The sequence below is a fragment of the Gopherus evgoodei genome, chromosome 2 (assembly GCF_007399415.2).
Source record: "Gopherus evgoodei ecotype Sinaloan lineage chromosome 2, rGopEvg1_v1.p, whole genome shotgun sequence".
Lineage (NCBI taxonomy): Eukaryota > Metazoa > Chordata > Testudines > Testudinidae > Gopherus > Gopherus evgoodei.
The window spans coordinates 273,574,211-273,599,504 of NC_044323.1; the positions used below are offsets into that span (position 1 = coordinate 273,574,211).

Genomic DNA, 25,294 nt, shown 5'->3' on the forward strand with positions numbered 1-25,294 from the left:
GATTTTTGAAAGACATAATGGGCCAGATCCTCAGCTGGTATAAATAATGGAGATAGGCCAATTTATACTAGCTGAAGATCTGGCCCACTCCTCCCTAAGTGCGATTTCTTTGCTGCTGGGATATAAAGTTTTCTAGGTTTGTCTATCTTTGACTTGACGGAAAGTTTCCATGCATTCGTAGCTTCTGATCAATTTCCTTGATTTAAAAAAGACAAGACAAACCATGAGAAATTAAAACAGGGCCAGGTTACTGTGTGCAGATCTGCCTCTGACCATGTGGCTGGGAAAATGTGCCTCTTCCACAGAACTGTATGTCATCACAGTACCCCACTTTCATCCTGCAATGCAGGCATGGCTTGACACATTAACTTCCACAGCCGCCTTCTGAGCTCTGGCATCCTCCCATCTTTTGCGGGGGATCCTGAGGACAGCTGATAGCACACCTCCCTTGCAGCCATGCGACTTTATGGAGGAAGAGGCAGACTCAGAGCTTGAGTGGAGGCCTCCTGAGTCCCCTGTTTGTTCTGCAGGGCTCTCTTCCCCACTCCCAGTGGGACAATACGGTGAAAACTCTGCAAGGGCCATCTGGCCCTTGACTATCAGCGCGGAGGACTGGGAGTCAGTACTCCTGGGTATTTTCCTGGCTCTGCTTCTAACTTCCTTGGGCAAATGACAGCATGCCTGGGTGACAAGATGGGTGAGGTAATATCTTTTGTGGGATATTTTGTTGGTGAGAGAGACAAGCTTACACAGAGCTTTTCACAACAACACTGGATACAGCATGCCTGGGCCTCAGTCCCCCAATCCACACAATGGGTATAGTAATCACTTTCACACTGCCCCGATGACAAGCCATTTTTAGTAAGAGGGTTTGAGAGCCATAGATAAAGGGTGTTTTACAGTATCAAACTGTTGTTATAAAACAATAAGTCACAGAGCACAGACTTAACATTATTTCCCATGAGAAATTGTACACTAGGAAACTATTTCAAAGTTCTCTGTCACATCCTTTCTGCTGTGGACAGAGTTCATTAACTGCTCTAATAAGTACTTCCCAGCACTTGTCACACACTGTGCCATTCAATTTGGAAACCACATACTCCGAGATAGTAAGTGCCTAAAACTAGTTCACTTCTACAGGAAAATGGCATCATATGTTACTGATAACATCAATAATACAGCAGGACTAACATTACTGGTGCTACAGTACGTTGACGACACGAGCAGCATGTTGGTCCTATATAGTACCATAACACCACATCCAGTATTAACCATATTTATTCCCTACTTTCTCATCCACACCACTATCTTCTTACTTACTCTGAAACTAGAATTTCAGCATCAATTGTACATCCACTTAGAGATCAGAATTTGCAAAGTCCTGCAGTGAGACATGAACTAGAGAGGTATTCAGCAGGGAGTTAATATTATGGGATATCATTACTTAGGTCTTTAAGTCTGAGACAAAGGACTCCCTAGTCTCATTTTGGCCAATACTATTGCTGTTTATATGAAATATTGGAAACATCAGGCTACTGAAAAACCCGACAGCCATTAAAGAAAGCCAGCTGAGCCGGTTCTTTTTGCTAAACCAAAGAGCATGTTATTTAGCTGCTCAGACTGGCTGATTGACACAAAAATCAGTTCTTCGCTTGAGGAGATATGCAAAACCACTTCGAGAGCTTGCCAACAGGCCTAATCACATTACAGAACCTCAGAATATTTACTAGCATGCATCTTTCGCTATTCATATTAAAAAGAGGTCACCTGAAGGTTATTCAATGGCGGACACTGTACAAAGAACTCCAGAGATAGACTGGAAGCTGGTCATTAGTATAACCTTCAACTTTCAGCCAGTGCAGTCACCGGAAGCACAGACTTTCCAAGGTATGAGATCCACACAGTGGTTCTCAACCAAGGGTCCAAGGCCCCCCTGGGGAGCCACAAGCTGGTTTCAAGGGGTCCGCCAAGCAGGGCAGCATTAGACTTGCTGGGGCCCAGGGCAGCCAAAGCCCCACTGCATGGGAGTCAAAGCCTAAGCAATGTAGCTTTGAGCGGGGAGTCCTGTGGTGTGGGGCCTGGGCAACTGCCCTGCTTGCTACCCTTTAATGCCAGCCTTGGCTTTAATATTCAGAAAAACAGTTATTGTTGCTCAGGTGGGCTGTGGAGTTTTTATAGCAAGGGGGGGGAGTGTCTCAGAAAGAAAAAGGTTGAGAACCCCTGAGCTACGGTATATGTCTAAGAAGCTCTGACAGCTTCTAGCAAAAATAACATGCATCTGATGAAGTGGATTTTAGCCCACGAAAGCTTATGCCCAAATAAATTTGTTAGTCTCTAAGGTGCCACAAGGACTCTTCCTTATTTTTGCTGATACAGACTAACACGGCTACCACTCTGAAACCTGAGAGCTTCTAGAGCTTTTTCACCAGAACTCAAAGCAGCCACTAGAGGACATAAGAATGTTGGTAATTGTAAACCAGTCTACTCAGGATTAAGTTGATATGGGGTGTATTAGGAATAGACAGATCTGTAAAATGCCCCTCCTTATATTTCGTAGAGAGCTGTAAACACGGATTAGTTTTTCAGTTTATCTGATTGCTCCCTCTTTTTATTCTGTCTACCGTCTCCATTTTTCAATGCTTTACGTATACACAATATCATGAGGAGTACAAACCAAGGGGTTGGTGATACGTGGGACTCTGTGGTCTGCATTTTACTTTAATGATCTGAAAAGAATTTCAGGCATTTGTTGCAGCACAGAAAAATCTTCACAAATGACAGTGAAATTCTCATTGACACCCTAGGGAGAATTTTCAAAGCAGGTATTCAACTGCTCAGGTTAGATTTATGTCAGTAGGCATTGATGTAAGTTCTTCATCAAGTGCAGTCATCAAGCAGCTCAGCTGAGCAGAAAGCTCTGAAAACATTACTCCTTTTCTACACAGGATACTCCCCAGTCTGAGTTCCCCCAATGAGACCTGCTCTTGGACAACTATGCCATTTGGAAATCTGTCCCTCTCGGCTCAGTTACTCATCCTAGCTTTGTCCCTAATCATCACTGGAAGACTCAAGATAAGACAGTACAAATTTTCAGACCCTCCTAAAGGGAGAAAGCAATACAAGTTTGAAAGTGGTCTCCACATTTTGGGTTGGTTGAATGTTTTTCTAGTCATGTTGCAGAAATAGTGTTTGTGGAACTGGGGAATACTTACAACAGGTTGGTGCTCAGATAACAGTGAGGGGACCATTAGAAATGCCTAGATAAATTAAACATAACACACAGTAATTGTGATTATCAAATATCTAAGCTTTGCTTTGACATTAATTAACAACAAAAGCTATTTGTTGATTTGTGGTCCAAAGCATCAAGAATGTTTCCAGACACAAAGGCATTAACTATTAACTGAGTTAACACTATTTAGGTCACAGGATGTAGCTTTGCATTAGCTTTTTGGCATCAAATGTGTAGATGGTCAATATTAGATCAGAATTCGGGACTTAGCTTTTTTTTCATGTCTACTGTGATATATGATGCAGTTTTATTGTAGGGTTGTTGGTTTTTTCTTGTTTTTTTTTTTAACTTCTACAGCACTTTAACATTGATTTTTTTAAGCTGCACACACTCCTGTGATGTGAGTAAGTATTGTTATCCCTGTTGGACAAATGAGACACTGAAACACACACATTATGGCAAAAATGTCTCAGACTCAGCACCAAAATGCAAGAGCCCTAACTCCCAATCGCCTCTTGTAGTCTCATGAGGGTATGGCTACATTTGGAATTTCAAAGCGCTGCCGCGGCAGCGCTTTGAAGTGTGAGTGTAGTCGGAGCGGCAGCGCTGGGAGAGAGCTCTCCCAGCGCTGCATGTAAACCACATCCCTTATGGGTGTAGCGTGCAGCGCTGGGAGCCGCGCTCCCAGCGCTGCTGCCCTGATTACACTGACGCTTTACAGTGCTGTATCTTGCAGCGCTCAGGGGGTGTTTTTTCACACCCCAGTTGCAGTGCTGTAAAGTATGAGTGTAGCCAAGTGCCTCCCAGTGTATCGTTTAAACTTATCTCTATTATATATCAACCATATTCCACACAAAGCTGGAAGTACAGACTGATGTTGTTCTTTAGGTCTGATATGGATGCTAACATTTATATGTTGAAATATGGGGGGTGGGAAGGAATAAAAAAAAATCCACATAAACCTACTGGTGGCAAACTGACAAACAAACAAGGACAGGTTGAAATTCTGCTACTACAGTGCAGTAGAAATACTGTACCTCTTACCCCACCTCCAACTTCCTCTGCTCATTGCCTAAGGTAGATTGACCAGGACTCTGTACAATAGTATCTGCTACTGAACTTTTTCAGTGCTCAGCAGCATTTCAAGTATGCTTTAGCTTAGCAAAAATATTTTCCCAAGGACTCATAAAAAAGCTGAAAGATGGGAACAGCCAAGATGACAACATGCTGTCTGCAAACTTTCCAGGTGAAAAGTTATAACTTGCACCAGTCAATGCACAGAAGGATATTAGAGAATGTGCCAGTGGGCAAGTTAATCACTAACAAATGTCTGAAAGTAGCAGTCAACATCAATAGTAAACTGCATGCTTTAAAAAAAACAAACAAAAAAAACCCCTGCTCTGTATGGCAGATAATCAAATTAGGAGTCCCACTGGGCTTTGAACAAAATACAAAAATAACAGTATGTTTAAAAAAAGTCACCACAGCTAGCGGTAGACAGGATTAATTGGTTCAAACAGACATAGGGACGTCCAAACAGAACCTACTTACCCACAAACAGATCAGCAAAATGTGTGTTTCCAGGCATAATCTGCTCACATTCAGGGCTTCAGAAAGTGAAATCACATGGGCTCCGAAGGATTTTTTTTGCTCAGGTTCATTATGTGTCATTGCACAAGTGTCTAGGTGCATTGTGTCACTGATTTCCCCAGTCTTCATTTTCTTAAGCATCAGAAATAAAACACTACTGTAGGCAGGATATTGAAGATGAACTACAATGGTCTCATCAGGAATGTCAGGCCCTGCATTCCTCTTTAAATACCCATTTGCACCTCCTTACTACCAGTTTACATAGAGTTTATGTAGTAAAGGTTTCTCATAAGCCTAGAAGCTGCTGCTTCTGTACTGAGAATTCCCCATTATCCCTATGCCTACACCACCACGGTAAGTCGACCTAAGGGTATGGCTACACTTGAAATTTCAAAGCGCTGCCGCGGCAGCGCTTTCAAGTGTGAGTGTGGTCAGAGTGCCAGCACTGGGGGAGAGCTCTCCCAGCGCTGCACGTAAACCACATCCTCTACGGGTGTAGCTTGCAGCACTGGGAGCCGCGCTCCTAGCACTGTGGCACTGATTACACTGAGGCTTTACAGCGCTGTATCTTGCAGCACTCAGGGGGGTGTTTTTTCACACCCCTGAGCGCGAAAGTTGCAGCGCTGTAAAGTGCCAGTGTAGCCATGGCCTAAGTTACGCTACTCCAGCTACATGAATAACGTAGCTGGAATCAACAGAGCTTAGATCAACTTACTGTGGTGTCTACACCACACTGGGTTGACAGGAAATGCTCTCCGGTCGACTTACTTACTCCTCTCATTCCCGGTGGAGTACCAGAGTTGACCGAAGAGCACTCTGCCATCGATTCAGCAGGTCTTCACTAGACCCACTAATTTGAGCCCCGGTGCATCCATCGCAGCAGCGTGGATCCCACGGTAAGTGTGGACATAGCCTATGTCCCAGCATAGTCAGGAGTCACTTTCATTTGTCACTGGCAGACAGGCAATATTGTATCCATTGTAAACGAGGAGAGGGATAGAATTACAACACACACACACACACATTCTCTCTTTAAAAGACCTGAGTTAATGTTTTCCAAAGTGCCCAAGTGACTTAGGGCCCTAAATTCTATTTTCAATAGAGACTGAGTGCATGTCTACACATACAGCGGTGCAGCTGCAGTGCATCTGGTGAAGACGCTCTATGCCGACAGGACAGAGCTCTTCCATCAGCATAATGAAACCAGCACTGTGAGCGGTGGTAGCTATGTAGGCCGGAGAAGTTGTACACACCAGCACTTACACTGGTGTAACTGATGTCGCTCAGGGGAGTGGTTTATCCACACCCTTGAGTGACATAAGTTATACCAACATGGGCTGTAGTGTAGATGTAGCCAGAGGCATCCAGGCTGCCTCTCCCATTAATATAAGTGGGATGTAGGTGCCTAAATACCTTGGAAGATCTGGGCCCTTAGAGCCTACGGGTTTGTCTACGTTGACCGCAGCAAGGTGGGGTGGGAATCTACCCCTCACTAGCCCTCTGTGGTCTCCATGCATCCTGCTAACATTCCTTAATGCAGTGGCTCTCAAACTTTTGTACTGGCAACCCCTTGGCTCCTTACAGTAGCCTGATCTAGTCCTCTTGGAAATGGCATTAGCTCAAAGTGTATTAATGAACTGTTAACATGTGTCAGTAGAGTGCACATAAACAGTGAACCACAGCAGACTAGGGCAGGATAGATTCACACCCCAACTTGCTGCAGTCTAAGGCCTGGTCTATACTGGGGGGGGAATCGATCTCTTTGATACGCAACTTCAGCTACGAGAATAGCGTAGCTGAAGTTGATGTATCTTAGATCGACTTACCTCCCGCCCTCATGGCGCAGGATCAATGGCCGCAGCTCCCCCATCGACTCTGTTTCTGCCTCTCACCCTGGTGGAGTTCCGGAGTTGATGGGGAGCACATTCAGGGATCGATTTATTGCGTCTAGACGAGATGCGATAAATCGATCTCCAATAGATCGATCGCTACCCGTAGTGTGGACGTACCTTAATAGTTCATGCTGACAGGCCCTAAGTCTCAGTGAAAGTGTATGGAACCAAAGCTCCGATGGGCATACGTCAATATTAAAAATGGGACTTCGGTTCATTTGAAAATTTTACCCAGTCCAAGTTGTTTAAAAAAGGCTTAAAACATTATTCCAAGTGCACTTACTGTCCAAGCATTTAGGGAAGGGGTTCTCAAACTGGGGGTTGGGACCCCTCAGAGGTTATTACATGGAGGGGTCTTGAGATGCCAGCTTCCACCCCAAGTCCCGCTTTGCCTCCAGCATTTATAATGGTGTTAAATATGTAAAAAAGCATTTTTAATTCATAAGGAGGGTCACACTCAGAGGCTTGCTGTGTGAAAGGGGTCACCAGTACAAAAATTTGAGAACCACTGGTTTAGGGTCCAATCCAACTCCCCACTTAAATCAGTGGAAAGATTCCTGTCAACTTCACTAGGGGATGGATGTGGCCACTGAAGAGCTTTCGTTAGTTTGTTTTGGGGCCAAAGAGGGTGCAAAAAAGGCCAACTTCTCCCTCAGAGCCTGAAGGTTAGAAGAAAAATAAGAGATGGGTGGGGAAGTACTAAAGACATATGGCAAATACTATCTTGGCATTTAATCTGTCTTTAGGGGTGAAATCAGTGTTGCGTGCGAAGTACTGATCTGAGAGTCCAATAACATGCTCCTTTTATTCCCTGAGCAGGCACGGCATGGGCAGCAGCAGCCAATGTGTCCCTTCGTTGTCCTGCCAACATGCCTCCACACGCCTGTGGTCAAGCTTACTCCCTAGCTAGGGAGACTGTTCTGGCTGCCTCTCTTGATTTAGCTGAACAATGTGGTCTGTGTAACTCAATGCACGTAACGTCACAAAGCTGCAATACTTATACAACTGTGTCTCCAGTCTCTGCTCCTGGGGCAAGGATTTCTCATTCTGTATATCCTGCACAATGTGCTACAGTAATATCTACATGCTGGTACAATATGTATGCCCCTGACAAAGGAGAGAGACTCTCTATCCAGTACATGTCTTGTTTTTTAAAACCCACAAGTCATTATTAGTGTTATTTCACTTAATGCAAGCTCCATTATCCCCCATTGTTTATGTTTTCAGAAAGTTCTACCAAGGAACATGGGCACAGATTAATTTCCTCTCCCACCTGCATTTAAAGCTTCCTCAGGTTACCATTTGCCCCTTCCAGGGCTCATCACCCACTGGGTCACAACATTCTGCCATTTCCTCAGCACAGAAGGATGTTGCAATGGGATGAGATGATCCATCATCCTGGCATTGGCCCAACTACCCCAATACAATGTTACTGTCTTGGGATACACTACCACCTGCTGCTGCAATGTCGGAGAGTATACACGGTGTCAGAGCTTGGTGACAGAATGTCAGCACGTCCTGCAGTTCTGACACACCCTTCTGCTGCAACATCCTACCTAGCTTTAAATAGAGATTCTTGAATGTGAGTCGTTGTCCTCTTATTGGATTTGCTGGAGGGACACTGTAAGCTTGTCAGCGTGTTGTAAACCACAGTGTGATCACCTTACTTCATACCAACACTGCGTGAACAAGAATGAATAAGTTACTTCTCTTTGACTACGTTTGAAAGTTCCCAAGGGTCTAGATACTTTGGGGTGAAATAACTTCTAGTATCCTTGGCCTTTTGATAAAATTTTGATTTATTTTTCATTGAATTATTCAACAACAAAATCTTAGATCGTTAGGCAACAAAAGGCAGTTGAGTAAACCAAATGAGTGAGAACGAAAAGGAACTAGTGATACCACTTGTGGCTACTTGGCACCAGTCCCACTGAATGGAATGGCGCTGAGAAATAATCTGACTTGGAGTCAGACCAGAGAAATGAGAGCAGCAACTCCTTCTCAAGCCCCGAGACTGTTCTAGCAGACAAATATGATTAGAATTAGTGTCAAAAGCCATAGATGACTCTCAGTGTAAGAAACAAATTTGGGCAAATCTCTCCATAGTGCAGGATCCTGCACACATGCCGGTAAATAAAAATGAAGTCAGTGTATCTGACAGCTGTACGTCTGACGGTATCTGCACTATACTAACCCTAGCCAGTATTTCTCTCTGGGGTCTACTGGGAGTCAGATACATGAAAGAAGCAGGAAGTCCATCACACAGTTGGAAAATACTTTAACTGGACTCTGTAGGAAAAACATGATGGTACGATTCCTGTGCTCTGCACGCTTGCTTGGCAATGATTTCTCATATGATGCCCATGAGTGAAAATATTTTTGGGGTGGCACTGCACTTTAGTTTTGTCTAAAGTAAATATACTGTGGATCACTTGAAGGACACTAGTTTGGTTAAGAAATATGCTGTAGTCAGGAGTGAAAGTAAAATTGAGCTCTTACCGGTATGGGGCCAGCTCTGCCCCTTTTCCCCGAGAAGGGGCGGGCCTCAGGCGGAAGGGGCGGGGCATTGCCCACAATTAGCCCATCTGCACTGCCTGGCCTGCACTACGGTAGCAGCAGCGGCGGCTGGAGCCCCAGGCCCTTTTAAATCGTGGCCCCAGGGCAGCTACTTCTTTTGCCAACCCCAGGGTTGTGCTTTAACGTTGCTGCCCCTTTTGCAACCCCCATCGGTGACCCTGCCGGGTCGTCGCTGCCCCTTTTGCGCCCCCCATTGCCCGACATTAAAGTGCTGCCACAGCAGCACTTTAAAGTCAGTGGTACAGGCCAGTACTGGCAGCTACTTTTTACTAGTACACCGTACCAGCCCATACTGCCTTACTTTCACCTCTGGCTGTAGTATTTGTTTTCCTGTTCACTTTCTTTCTCCACGTTATGGACACAGACACACAGAGGATAGTGAGGAGACCACATGTCTCTCCAGGTCTAAACATCAGTTTCTCTGGGCAAAACATATCTGACTCACATTATTTTTGATCTATCAGGTGAGTTACTTGATTCATTATTAAAAAAGAATGGAAAATGGTACTATAGCATTATTTGCAAAGCATTTTCACTCAAACAGATGAGTCTGGAAACATTACAATACCTTCCAATGGATTATCTTGATGTACGTAGTCATGGGACAAAAAATTAGTGATTTTGGTTGACTCAACTTGACACATATCAAAGGGGCTTGATTTTCAGAGGGCAGATGCTCAGCAGTTTCAGAAAATCAAGTCCTGTTAAATTGCCTCACATTGGGCACCCAAAATCACTAGTCACCTTAGAAAAGTCTTTCCCAGTATGTCTATCTCAATAATAGCCATATAAAAGCATTTTATTAAATCAATATTTAAGCATGTCATCCAATCAGTGTTATTCATTTGGTTGACTTGATTAGCTATGGGGAGCATTTTGGAACTTCAACACACTCCACCAGTTAAAGAATTTCAGTATCTACCCATTTCTTTTGGATAGAGCTTGGGCATTACTAGAGATGGGCAGGTATGGTAACTGGTGTTGAAATATTATGGTGATGGGAACCCTAGACATACCTTAGATAGAAAGAAAGATAGATTAGATAATGAGAACAAAGAGTTCACTGAATTAGGAAAAGCTGTAAATAAACCACTTAGAACAGGAACGCAAACAACACTGAAAGTAAAATATTCCAAAAATGTGCATGACTCCTGGTGATAGGTGAGCTTCCAAAAAACTCAGCTGTGGAAACATTACTGGGTGTCATAGTTCCAACCCTGAGTAGTAATGTACTACATTGACTTCTTGGTAGGTTTAGCACGGATAAGCATTTGGAAGTGCAGATACTTATTTCAAGCTCTTGGGTCTGCAAATTTGATTGGAAAATCTCATGGGAACAGGCTCTGTCATGAGATTTCCAGAATTTCTGTTTCAATTCTTGGCCCACAGCATTGTGGGAATAATCTTTCTTGTGATATTTTGGCAATTCCGGTCTTGGACAGAATTTGGAAGTGGAGGAGAGGAGGACACATAAACTGAGTATTTCAAGATCTCAACAAAAAGTTTGGTTCTAAAAACATGACATTTTCAAGTGTGATGTACGTGACAATCTCTTTTCTTACTTGGTACATCCACTCCTAATAACAACTGAAGTGCCTGCAATAAAATATAAAGCTACCTGGTGGCTAGCAGAGGGTAAGTATGGAGAGGGCTGAACCAAGCTTCTTTCATTCGTGGCATGCTGTCATATATTAAAAGGTCTTTCTCAGTCAGTACAACCAGTGCTGGCTTCCAGTGCTTCTCATTCTCTCCTGGCACCTGGAACAGAACACAGTTTCAATGAAACAATGAGTGAAGAAGAGAAGAGGGACAGGCTAGCAGCCTGCAACTACAGAGCCTTCCAATGGGAGCAAGTAGGATTCAGGCTGAAAAGATTAATGAAGAAACAAGTTTTACTACTACAGGTCTCCGGAATGATTCTGCCTCCTGAATAATATCCTAAATTTATGATTAGAAGCAGCAAAAATGGATTAAAGCATAAGGAGAACATCTGTCATTGTCATTAGTACTAAAACTTCCAAACCTGCTGTATCCTTTGCTCACTATCGGCTGTTACATACGTGAAATAAGCAGAGGAAAACGTAGACAGAGCTGGCTCTGTTATTTATATTTGATCTTTAAGAACCCATGAGGTCCATTGTCCTTGAATAGGGAACTAGAATCAATGCAAAGTATACTGTGAGAAACAACTCTAAAATAGTGACATGGGTGGGCGTGCGGGAGGGAAAACCTGATGATCTCTCTCTAATTTCTATGATTAATGATTGTTGGCATGATCCTGCACTCAGCCTACCACGGGGCAGAAATCATGGCTCTGTTGAAATCAATGCAAAAAATCCATTGACTTCAATGGAGCTAGAATTTCACCTCTGGTGTTTTACTTACTACCACGCACTCATTGTAGCAGTATGTTACTTCTCAGATGAGACTCCTGGGAGAATTCTGCGCCACTGGAATGGGTTACCTAAGGAGTCTGCAGAATCAGCCTCACTAGAGGTTTTTAAGAACAGGTTAGACAAACACCTGTCATGGTTGGTCTAGGTTTACTTCATCCTGCCTCAGTGCAGGGGTCAGGACTAGATGACTTCTTAAAGGTCCCTTCTAGCCTTACATATCTATCAGTCTTCCTGAAGCAACATGAACAAAAACATCTTTTGGTTTTACATTGAAAAAAAAATCTCTCAAAAAAAGTGAATTTGATTTCATGTTATGTTCAAACTGGACAAAAAGAGTGACTATTACTAAGGCTGCAAGTTTGTCACCTCTGCAGCAAGCAACTAGTCCACCTGGCCCAGGGGAAGGTCAGGCAGCCCCTGCACCAGTTGCACCAACCACTACCGGGGAAGTCTTGGGCCACTGCGCCCCCCGCTGCAGCAGGAGTTTGGGTGTGGGAGGGGGTTGGGTCACGGGATGGGGATGAGGTGGGGTCTGGGTGGCTCTTACCTCAAGGGGCTCCTCGGAAGCAGCAACATTCCCCTCTCTCAGTGCAGGCAGAGTGCAGAGCTGCCTAGCCACGCCTCTGCCTAGGAGCTGAGCGAGGGGGATGTTGCCACTCCCAGGGCGATGTGACACCAGGTAGGGAGCCTGCCGGCTGTGCCAACTCACCCTCTTCCCCTGCCAGCACCACGGGGGGTCCTGGGCTGCATGTCGCTGCCCGCTCCCCCACCCTCCCAGCACCAGGGAGGTTCCTGGGCCGCACCACCCCAACCCCCCTCTCCACCCTGCAGCACCTGTGGCACTCCCATCTGAGCACCTGTGGTGCCCCCGGGATGGCCCTCCCCCCATGATTTAGTCAGGAGTATATAGTAGAAGTCCTAGACAGGTCACAGGCCATGAAATTTTGTTTAGTGCCTGTGACCTGTCCATAACTTTTACTAAAAATACCTGTGACTTAAACATCAGAGGGTAGCTGTGTTAGTCTGGATCTATAAATGCAACAAAGAATCCTGTGGCACCTTATAGACTAACAGACGTTTTGGAGCATGAGCTTTCATGGATGAATACCCACTTCGTCACATGCATCTGACGAAGTGGGTATTCACCCACGAAAGCTCATGCTCCAGAACGTCTGTTAGTCTATAAGGTGCCACAGGATTCTTTGCTGCTGTGACTTAAACAGTGTTTCTCAAACTGAGGTTGCCAATTGTGTAGGGAAAGCCCCTGGTGGGCTGGGCCGGTTTGTTTACCTGCCCCATCCACAGGTCCGGCCGATCGAGCAGCTGCAGGTCGCTGCTCCAGGCCAATGGGGGCTGCTGGAAGCGGCGGCCAGTAAGTCCCTCAGACTGCGCTGCTTCCAGCAGCTCTCATTGGCCTGGAGCAGTAAACTACGGCCACTGGGAGCTGCAATCGGCCGGACGGTAAACAAACCTGCCCGACCTGCCAGAGGCTTTCCCTGAACAAGTGGCGACTCCAGTTTGAGAAAAACTGGACTAAAACGTAGCATTAACTATTACCCACCCCAAAGTGGCAGTAAATCCACCTCCTTCCTTCCTAAAAAGATGTCATGCTCCAACTTTTCATTTAATATTTTTCCTCTTTTCTGCTGCCAACAACGAGGACAATTATGGCATAGCTACCTGTTACCAATTCTCTTCAAAACACAGCTACATGTCTTAAAAGATCTCCCCGTGAAATTCAAAGCTTGTAATGTAGAGTCATGTATGTGTACTTCTTGATGGTGTCTGATCTGATGTTAGTAATTGTTGTCCTTTGTGGCTCCCACTCCCCAAAAAGGCACTAAAAAGAACCAATATTACTACTGCTAATAGAAATTCTCCTTTAGCCCAAGTAGTAGTGATATGTGATTTTGAAGCAGGTTTTGAGTTTTACTCAGCAGCCAATGAGTTCTGTGTCCCCTGATCACTGTTCTCTCTCTATTTGTGCAGTCCTGGCTTCAAAACATTTTCACAAGCACCAGTTTAAACAAACAGAATCAGAACCAGGTACGGGATGAACCAGAACATTGATCCGAAACACCTCAAAGTGAGAGGAAGTTCAGATGTGGTTCTAAAGTTTGTGTATGATGGATATGAATTGAAACATCTGAAACCAAACCACTTGAATGGCAGAAAAATCCAGAGCTGAAACCAAATTTTGACTAAACAGGACCCAATTAAACACCCTCAAGCTTTAGGGAAGTTCAGGTTTACTTCTAAGATGGTTCCCAAACAGAATACCAGGCCCCAAATCTCTCGAACTTTGCTTAAGTTTGCATCTCCAACTCAAGTGTGACTTAGTCCCACTCTAAAATACCAGAGGTATTTCCCATGTGAATTAAGTCTTTCAATAATCACTCTCCTTTGTAAGTAGGTAGCTGGTTTCTCCATAGTTATTAATGCCTTTATTTTAATTACAAGGAAAAAAAAACAGCCTAAACCGACTAAAGATTAATAAGTTTGTTTTGATGAGCATCCATATATTTATTTACAATTTTTCTTGCGGCAACATCTTATTTTCATGTGGTTTCCAGGGGAGAGCAGCCACACAATTAGTCCATCAAACAGTCAAGCAAGAACACAAAACCCAAAGTATTAATAGACAAGTGCTAATCAAAAATATGCCAGTCACTAAAAAGATATCAAGCAACTAATAACAGAGATACCACAGTTATCAAGGAAAAATTAAGGGGGACCTTAATCCTGTAATTTCCTAACTTTTGAGTGCTGGATTTACTATGGGAGTGTTCTTTAAATGTCATTTTTTGGATTTATATTTTCTAGGTTTAAAAAAGGAAAATTAGAAAATATAAATTCCATCATGTGGTCATCAGCAGTTTGAAGGTAGGTCCTTCAGATCCATAGCACAGATAGCTACTACTTGAGTTAAGACGTAAGAGCAGTAATAGTCTGTCATTTTCTCTATGGACCAGCCACTAGAGCAGGACATGATATACTTGACAGCAATGCAATGTTGGGAGTAAGCATTCCTGGCTGGGAATGGGTCTTGTTGTTAGAGAGACAGCCACACACAGATATGGCACATTCATTCAAACAAGCAAATTGGCTATGGAGGAGATGTGGCTCAACCACAATGGAGAAAGGGTTGTATTCCCCCAGCTCTGCCCGAAGCGAATCTGTGCAATCTCTCACCTATCCAATCAGTAAAATGGGAGGTTATATTTGCCAGGCCTCTCAGCTGAGGCTTTGATCATTAATAAGGGTTGTGAAGTGCACATAAGTATTTAAGATCTGAGTCTAGAACTCATAGTCTCTTCCTGGCTCCCAGCTCAGCAATTCTTTCCATACACCGAAGTGGTGGCTTCTGATGCTTTTCTCTTCCTGGAGCTCAAGTTCTATGGGGCCAGGAAGCATGTTAAGTGAAGATGGAATCTTCATAGATTTTAGCAGCAAGCCTCTAAAAAGTGATCAGTATTTTCAAATGGTAAGTTTTAGCCCAATTTGGATGGATTTTTATGGGGTTAGCAATTCCAATTCCAAAGTGATCCCCCCTCCCTACCTTGCCAAACATCAAATTCCTGCTCCCAATCATGGAAGTGCTAGAATTCATAAAAAACAAAGAAGGTTGGGAAACATTTTTAATATTGACAAAGTCACCTATTCTCCCCTAGCCTTACTCCTGGAAATGACTGAGTTGTTTTTGCTGCAGTTTAAAAACACAAGAAAACAGGACAAGCATGGAAAATTTCAGCTCAAATGGTTAAAGTCTGGCAAAGTTGGGGCTTATAACGGTAAGTGTTACACAACTTTAACTGCAGGCTTTGCTACCAACTCCATCTACAATTATTATTTGTTGGATATTAATATGTAAACACCAAAGAACAATTAAATCTAAAAAAAGAAATTGACTTCTTGAGTTGGCAAAATAACAGGGAGCAATAGAGTGAGTTGTAGTGTGCTGTCTCTATTTTACAGATGATGAAATAGAGTCACGGAAAGGTTATGCAACTTGCCTATGGTTACATCGGAAGCCAATGACAGAGGAGGGAATAGCACCAATGTCTCCTGACTCTCAGTCCCCACTGAACCAACTGGTCAAAAAATGGGAAAAGGGAGAAAAAAAGAAAAATCTGTACAAATGTTGTCAGTTTTTGCAATTTTCTTTCCCTCCATCAAAACACTAACAAATTATTTCATTGAAAAAAAATCAAACCTTTGAAAATTTCAACCAGCTCTATTGCTTCATTGGTACAGAATGCTGGCATGTTTGCTGATATGTTCCTATACTATTCAAATTACTTACACCCACCTTGTCTTTCTAATATGCTGGGACCAACACGGCTATAACAACACTATTATGACAATTATATGTGCATAAACTGATGCATGTTTTTGTTATTACTATTGTTAGGTATTATATCTTGTACAGTCCAGCCTCCCCTAAACTAATCATAATAATGATTCTGTCTGTAAACAGAGAACAGGCTGTGGAGCTTTCCTGGGAGAGTGACCTCCAAAAGCAGAACATGTTGATAGGACTCAGCCCTGCTTGGTTCAGGTTAATTTCTCACATCCAATTGCTCAAAGTGTGCCCTTTAGCTCAGTGTTGTCTGTCATCTTAGTGAAAGATCTGATCAACTGCAAAATTACTGTAAATATCTAACGTCTTAAAGATAGCATTAAAGACACTTCCAAGTATAAATTTCATTATTATTTTAGATATGTAAAGTGATGTTTTGTGATAATATTTTGGGTGCTGGTTCTCAGTCAGGGGCCTTTTAAAAATTCAGGCACTCACAGTGTAATCTCTTCACTCCCATTACTATTAACAGGCATCATATTCACATAAAATCCAAAGTGCCTTTATCTTTCAGACATGTAAAACCATCATCTGATCAAGCATTTAAGCCGGAGACCTTCTTCAAAGCCAAAACACTGGATTAGATTAAAGATGAATGTTTCTAGATAAGAGCTATATAAACAATTTTCAAATTATATTTGGGTTCAAAAATATTCATCCCATGTCAATAATATGGAGTGCAGCTCTTCCAAACCAGCTAACATGGTTGCCAGGGCCGGTTTTAGGCCGATTCAGCCGATTCCCAGGAATTGGGCCCCGCACCGAGAGCCGGAGCCCCAGCTGGAGTGCGGCAAGCCGCCCCGCAGACCCGCTCTCCCGGCTGGAGCCCCAGCCGGAGCGCAGCAAGCCACCCTGCAGCCCTGCTCTCCCGGCTGGAGCTCTGGGCCCTTTAAATAGCCCCCATAGCCCTGGGATAGGGGGCTCCGGGGGCTATTTAAAGGGCCGGGGCTCCAGCTGCCTCTGCCACCCCGTCATTTAAATAGCCGCCGGAGCCCCGCCGCCCCCATGTATTCTCCAGGGCTCTCGCCGCTATTTAAAAGGTCCGGGGCAGGATAGAAGCAGGGGAGCCCCGGGCCCTTTAAATAACCCCCAAAGCCCTGGGATAGCGGGAGGCTTGGGGGCTATTTAAAGGGCCGGGGCTCTAGCTGCCTCTGCTGCACCCCCGCCCTGCCCCCAGCCAGCTCTGCCCTCCGTGCCCACAGCCACCCCCTGCCAACCCCCCTGCCCTGTCTCCAGCCACCCCCTGCCACACACCCCTGTGGCCCTGCCCAAAGCCAGCCAGCCCCACACACCCCTGCCCGCACCAGCCCTGCACACCCTGCCCACACCCAGCCCCAAATCCCCTGCCCTGTCTCCAGCCAACCCCGCTGCACTCCCCTGCCTGAAGCCAGCTAGTTCTACACTCCTTTGTCTCCAGTCCTCCCAACCCCTGCTGCATCCCCCTGCGGCCCTGCCTGAAGCCGGCCCACTCCCCATCCCCGTCTCCAGCCAGCCCTGCACCCCTTTCCCTGCCTGCAGGTAGACCCTACCTCCAGTCAGCCCCTGCCTTGCCTCCAACCAGCCCCATGTCCACTGATGCCCTGCAGTTCCCAGGGCAGTAACCCTGCACACCTGCTTCAATGAGGGGGGGCAGGGAGCAGCTGGGACCCACACATGTGCACACCCGCAGGGAGTGGCAGGGACCCACACATGTGAAATGGCGGTCATTAATAAGCAATCAACAGCATATATGATGCAATGTACATAATATATAATTGTATTATTTATATAGTTATGGAAAGTAAATAATACATGGAAGAAATGAAAGGCTTTTTTTTACACTTTTTTTTTTTTAGTCATCCCTGCCAGGGCCCCGCCGAAAATGTTCGAATTGGGCCCCGCATTTCCTAAAGCCGGCCCTGATGGCTGCCTTCTGCACGTGGCTATTAAAGTAGCTCCCAAAGCAAATTAGTACCTACTTGTTCATCCCAAAGCCTCCTAGCCAAATTCACCACTTGCATAAGCAGGTATAATTCCATTGAAGTCAATGGAGTTGTACCTGTTTGTACCTGTAGTAAATATGGCCCCTGAAATTAGAAAGACACTGATGCGGTCTATCAAGGAAAAGGTCTTTGACCACTCTAGACAATCTGCATCATTTATAGGTTTAATCTACAAGCAAACTTGAAAAAGAAGAGAATACTCTAAAAAGAAGAAATGCCCAGAACAAGTATTCTTTGTGCTGTTAGCAGCCCAGCTTATTGACCTACCTCATCCAGCAGTGCAGTTAAAATCCTGGTTTTACAGAGACTGCCTCTAAACATTTTTCAGTTTTGTCTTTACAAAACTAGGTAACAATTCTGTGGTACATGGAGCACTTTCTAATTTTCCTGTGTCTAGTACAGGGAATTTCTCGGCCCAGGACTGGAACACAGGAAATCGGTGTTCAAGTCTCACTCTGCCACAAACTTCCTGGGTAAATTCGCATAATCGCTTTGTGCCTCATTTCTCCATCCGTGAAACAGGGATAACAAGATTTCTCTCCCCCGCCCCTGCCACCTTTTCTTTGGCCTGTCAATTTAAACTGTAAATTTTCAGGGCATGGGCTATCACTTACTCTGTGTGTGTACAGTGCTTAGTACAATGGCTCCCTGATCTCACTTGGGGCCCCTAGGTGCTGCTGTTTTACAAATAATGCTGCATTTAGTGACAGCAGCTGAAATACCTGTATGGGTGACCACTGCATTGTCAACAATCTATAGCAATCCACGATTACAGTGTCACAGAGTTAGCATTCTGACTTCACCAGAGCAGGCACTTGGAGAGGAAATGTGAGGTGGACATGGGAGAAAACCTTGTTTAAACTTAGAGAGCATCCTATTAATTTATCATTGAGAATAGCACATGAAAATAAAATAGATTTAGGATACAGCGCCTCCCTTCTGTACTCCCAGCATAGCTCAGCTGATAAGCACAAGTTGGAGCATTTCCTGCAGCCTGATGCAGCCCTGGTGGTGACTGTTTATGCTCCCATCACTTCCCCCGCCCCACCCCGCCTCGGTGCTACTGTTTAAACAAAGGAATAATGGAATGCACGACCTCATCACCACAGGCTTTCTGCTCTCAGTGGATCCAGACAGAATCATCATCAAGTGGCTGGTGCTCAGTGGCCACCCTTTCAAGATCTTCAACAAGATGGCTGTAGTGTGGTACATGTTCTTTAACAGAGAGGATGTGCTGTGGTTTAAGCCGGTGGAGCTAAGGACCAAGTGGGACCACAGAAGACACATCACAGAGCCGCTAGGGACTCATGGTCACATGAACTGTCATTTTGATGGGCAGCTGAAATCCCAGGACACGGTGCTGCTGAATCTGTACAAGTGCGTCTCCCCTAAATGGACTTATGACCCGCATGTGCCGGAGCCGGTACCGTGGGTGAGGAACGAACAGCAGATCTCCGTGCAGGAGGTGGAGATGGAATAACCCTCCAGGCCTAGCGTGTCTGCTGTGGTTCGCACCTCCTGCACCCCACATGGGTGCTTGGCTGTTCCAAGCCTCATGAGAAGTAGAGAGAACAGCCCTGGACTTGTTGGTGTGGTGCCTTTCCTGGGGTTTGTGTCCAGCATTCACGCTGGCTGCAGCAGCATTAGATCTGGCTCACAACTGCCTATGCCCTGGCCTCCAATGTCAGTTTATTTCAATGGTAAATATATCTTCACCTCAAAAAACAAACAAAAAAAACCAAACAAGACGTTTGAGCCTTCCATACCCTTGGATGCATTTGCAATGGCTGGCCACAATGTCAGTTCTTCTACCACCTTGAGCATCAGGACATCGCCCGGCCAGCACCATTGCCAGTGCTAGTCTCCTCAAAGAGGTGCACAGGCAGGGGCCACCCGTCACCAACTCTCAACATCGGCTCCATGCAGCAAGAAGAGCAAGTGTCTGCTGTGGTGATGCCTCCACACCATCCCTCCCCTATTTGAGGGCTGCGGCTTAATGCCATGATTTAGCCTTAAGGACCTGGCCCTGCAAACACTTAAGCACATGTGCAATTTTATTGACATTAATAATCGAATTGTCCTCCCAAAGGCCACTCACATGCATAGGCACCATTCTTTGCAAGATCCAGGCCTAAAAATGCAATCCTTCTGACACACAACAAACATAAACCAATATATATTTCAAAGGAAAGCAGGGTCTTTCCCCCCACACCTTGGGAAAAAAAAAATCTCCCTTGAAAGACATCCTAGTTTTATGACACCTTTTATATTTTTACTTATATACTTTGAGCCATAGAGTCAGCTGGTATAAATGAGCATAGCTCCACTGAATTCAACAGACCCATTTATTCCAGCTGAGGATCTGGCCCCTGATTCTTTCATCTCCCTTAGGTTTCTCTTTTATAAGTTTTTATTTTAAACTTCAGTTATTTGTCCATTTCAGACTTTCAGGAATGGATGAAAGAGTACTTTCAATTTGTGAGTCCCACGGATAATTAAATTAGAGGCCTTGGTCTATTTTGGAGAGCTAGTTTATATTTTCATTAACTCAAAAGAGCCATTTCAATTACATTCCCTGTTTAGTAAACAAATTATCTATTACTAGCAGACTTCATTTCAGGAAGCATCCAAATATGGCCTTTAAGAGAACTGTTCTGTAATGGTGGTTTATGCTTTGCAAAGTGGTTAAAAAACATCAAATATTGTGGTGTTGCATTATTGGGAACCCAAAGTACAACAACAACAAAAGAACTTTTGAAAACTAGATCCTTACTATGTTTCCCCTCCCCCTTTAAATGATCTTTTGTGTTAAAGAAAAAATAAATAGCTTTGACACATGCTGGGGTATGTTTGTCTGTGTATTTTCCCCCCTTTTCTTTGTCTTTGATGAATTGGTTATGTCCACATTTATAATAAATTTGATTCATTTACAGAAAGCTGCTTGTTAATTTCTGAAAACAATGACTGTGACTGAACAGTATTTCACTGGCTGAAGCAAAACAGTCTCAACACATATATATCAAGCAAAGTTTATGATGCCAAGTGATGTTCATATTCATCGGAGCTCATTTGATTCAAGATAATTTTTAGTGCAAGGGTGGGTGGAACAGACAGCCACAGGCAAGGGATGTTAACACCTCCCACGCAACATGAAGATGCAATGTGTTTTACTTCTGAACTTTGTAGTTTTAAACAGGAAATAATATGAAGATTGTTTAAAGAGAAAAACGTGTCTGTTTTCATTCCTCTCTCTCTCTCTCTCTCTCTCTCTCTCTGATCCAATGAACAACATAATAAAGGCTTGCACCTTTATCAGATTTGGATTTTAGTCAATGTATACAAAATTCCAAAAAGGACACAATATTTCATCCTGCGACTATCTAACAATAACAAGTAGGACTGTCAATTAATCACAGTTAACTCACGTGATTAACTCAAAAATTAATCACTATTATTCGCACTGTTAAACAACACAATAGCAATCGAGATTTATTAAATATTTTGGATGCTTTTCTACCTGTTCATATATATTGTATTCTGTGTTGTAATTGAAATAAAATGCATATTATTTTTATTACAAATATTTGCACTGCAAAAATGATGAACAAAAGAAATAGTATTTTTCAATTCACCTCATACAAGTACTGTAGTGCAATCTCTTTGTCATGAAAGTGCAATTTACAAATGTAGATTTTTTTGTTACATAACTGTACTCAAAACCAAAACAATGTAAAACTTCAGACCTACAAATCCACTCAGCCTTATTTCTCATTCAGCCAATTGTTAAGTCAAACAAATTTGTTTACATTTACAGGAGATAATGCTGCCTGCTTCTTATTTACAATGTCCAAGAAAACATCCAAAAATTTTTAAATAAATGGTATTCTATTATTGTTTAACAGTGCAATTAATTGCACTATTAATCACGATTAATTTTTTTAAATTGATTGACAGCCCTAGATCAAATATGTTGAAATGAAATGTTTTGACCTTTCTGAATCATCATTTTTTGAACTTTCCATCTCACAAAAAATATTGACATTAACAAATTGGGTTTATTGTGATTTTCCATGGGGCAGAAATTTTAATATTTGAACAGCTCTAGGAATTTAACATAAAACAGGAACTGATGATGGATTATCACACATATGCCCTCCTTCTCTTTAAGCAATCTTTCCTCTGTTCCGGTGAGTCACGCAATAAATATTGCACTCTGGATTTTATAGTTAAAAAGTGATGCAAAGAAAAGGTGATTACATATGCTCAGCTGTGGTTCTGAGAGTGTGAACTGTGAGATGAAGACAGCAGGGATGGGAGCCTATGAAAATGTTCCAAGTGTCACATATATCAGCAGTGTTTGCATCCTGGCAGATACCTCAGATTTAGTTCCTTATAAGTGGGCCTGGAGTAGCAGGACTGGAGCACAGGAAAAGTGGTATGAAGCAACTGTCATTGCCACAGGTGACTACAGATGGGACTCGATATCACAGGCGGCGAGTTATATGGGCCCAGGGTGCCCGTGCTCCACCAGTATTTAGGAACATGGGCCTGGCTCCACCAATGTTTGGACTTAGGAGGACACGGGGTCCGGGCAGCCTGGGGGGTTAGCGGGGGGCCTGGTGCCAGCAGCAGCAGCGAGCAACCCAACTCCAGCCCGCCCTGCTCTGCCTGGCAGGCTCCCGGCGTCACTCGGGGAAGGGGGCGGAAGCCAGAAAGAGGCAGGAATGGGGTTTAGGGGAAGGGATGGAATGGGGACGAGGAGTGGGTAGAGGAGGGATGGGAAGACGTGGAGCGGGGGCAGGACATCTGCCATCCACAAGAGCTATTACCTCTATTGCCGCTGTTCCTCAAACCTGGGGCTGGCTGTGGATTAGTTCAAACTCCCAGTTCAATTTACAGCAGCCTCAAAGATGCTTAAATCAGTGGTGTGCAAACTTTTCCAGTCACACCCCTCCTTACCATTCACAGGATTTGTCGCTCCCCTCCCCGTCATTACTTGTAATTTGAAACTGGGTTTTTTTGGCATTACTTGTAATCTGAAACTGTTTTTTATGCTGGAACGTGGAGGGGAAACACAAAGATGAGACTCAAGTATCAGAGGGGTAGCTGTGTTAGTCTGGATCTGTAAAAGCAGCAAAGAATCCTGTGGTCTATAAGGTGCCACAGGATTCTTTGCTGCTTTTAAAGATGAGACTGTTCATTCGGTTTAGCGTTAGTGTGTCTGACTCACTCAAGAGGTCCTGACTGCTCAACTATTATTATATGTATTGCCTGTTTATGTCTTTTAATATAAATTATTAATCATTAAATGAGTTTTAAAATTCATGAGAATCAAAATTAATTTTAAAGGGATAGTAGGTGTATTATGGTTATGAAACTTACTAAATTGTTGAAAATAAGGCAGGCTGTGCTTTTACTTGTATGTTTGTTTTCAAAACAGGTTAAAAATTGAAGTTTCTTCACACCTGCCCAGAGAACTCTTGAAACCTTCTCCCCCGCAGAGGGGGAGTGTACCCCCCATTTGCACATCACTGCTCTAAATTGCCCCTGGCTGCCCATGCCACCTCAGGGGACCATTCCAGCAGCTGGAGATGTGTTCCAGCCACAACCCTTATCCCAGTGGTCAGGAAAGAGGTAGTGGAGAGCTGCTATGTGGCTGGCCCTAAGCAACTCAGGGATTCCTCCTATGCTAAGGAAATCATCAGGAGCACCAATAACCTGGCTTTATAGTCCCTTTGTGCTGGCCAGAGCAGCATAAAGAGGCTGTAGTTCGGCTGAGGCTCTTTAATGTACAATGATTTGTTCCTGATAGCAATTGTTTCTTCATATTAGAGCAATTAAAAGGACATCTACTGTACTTTAAAAAAATAAGGAAGCCTCTGATGCTTTCTAGTTAACAAGATCTCTTTCTTTAACGCAGCTTTTCCAAACCACAAGACTAATGTCTGAAGTTTAAAAGTGGTAAGATTACAAGGTGCTGTAAATAGCTATTGCCCAATCTCAAACAAATGCCCCGCAGTGCTGGATATCTTCTGCAGGGCATGCTGTAGTGCTTCTGCTTTTCATTTTCTCTCTTCCTTAGAAATTGGGGGGGAAAGAAAACTCTCTTCCTAGAATTGGGGGGGAAGAAATTGGGGGGGGGAAGAAATGGCAGAGAGGAGTGGCCTGACTATTAAAGTACAAAAGAAGAGACAAAGGGTGAGAAAGGGGCTCACTCACAAAAGCCCGAAGCAGACCAGCCAACCCTGGAAACAGAAGGCTGATCCAGGGACAGTGAAAAGGCCAGTTGTATTTCAACTCTGACCTTCAAGGCCAGTGTGTCTGTGAACAATTTTGTGCTGACAGAGGACACAAACTACAGTAATGTTTACATTTCTAATATAATATATTTATTCATTAACCTCAGGCTTGCTTAGGCTAGCAAAATCTGCACTCAATCTGTTACACTGGTGCAACCTTGTAAGGCATATTCAGTGCTCTGGTGCAAGACCAGGGTATATCCAGAGGTGAAAGTAAGCCGGTACGGGCCGGTATGGAGGACCGGTAAGAAAAGGAGCAGTAGCATACCGGCAAGAAAATGGAGCATTCTCTCCCTCTCTGACTCCTCTGCCTGGCTCCAGCAATATTGAGGGTCCGGGGGCCCAGCTCCACAAATGTTTGGGGCCGGGTCTCCCCCCTGACCCCACCCGCTGCCTCCCCTGAGTGTGCCCCGGCCCTCCTTTGCTGCCCCCATGCACCTCCCTGGGTCCCGGACCGTATCTGTCCCCTGAGACTCCATGCTGCCTGCATGCATTAAGTGCTTCCGCAGGGTCCTAGTGCCCCCCCTCCACTACTGCCAGGGCAGGCTGCCCTTCCCCCTCAGACCCTTTCATTTTCCGGACGGACCCTCCACCAGTACAGCCGCCCCCCCGCTCGCAGTCACCGCTCTTGTCCCATGCTGGGCAAGGGGCAGCCCCAACCCCCACCCCCAGTGAGGCTACAGTGAGGGGCAGCAGCAGGGGAGGAGGCGCACATGTGATGCCAGCCTCCCCTCAGCAAGGCACCCACCACAGGAGAGGTGAGGGGGATTCCTGGACCTGAGAGGGGCCCTGGGGGGGTGAGTGTTATGCTCGGGGGGAGAAGGGGGTCCTTACCCCAGAGCTCACTGCTGCGGCAGGGAGAGGGCTGAGGAGAGTCCTCCTCTCTGGCTCCAGTCCCAGGGCAGCCTGCCTGCACCCCAAACTCATCCCCATGTCTGCCCCACCCCAAAGCCCACACCCCCAGCC

General features: G+C 44.6%; 1 protein-coding gene across 1 annotated transcript in view; it reads right to left on the minus strand.

Annotated features, from left to right (window-relative positions):
- Window positions 1-25,294, minus strand: part of SNTB1 (syntrophin beta 1) — a 164,915-nt gene that overhangs the window by 12,876 nt on the left and 126,745 nt on the right. The window contains exon 4 of the mRNA XM_030553765.1: window positions 10,910-11,049. Within this exon, the coding sequence (XP_030409625.1) occupies window positions 10,910-11,049 (140 nt within the window). The remainder of the gene's footprint in view (window positions 1-10,909; window positions 11,050-25,294) is intronic.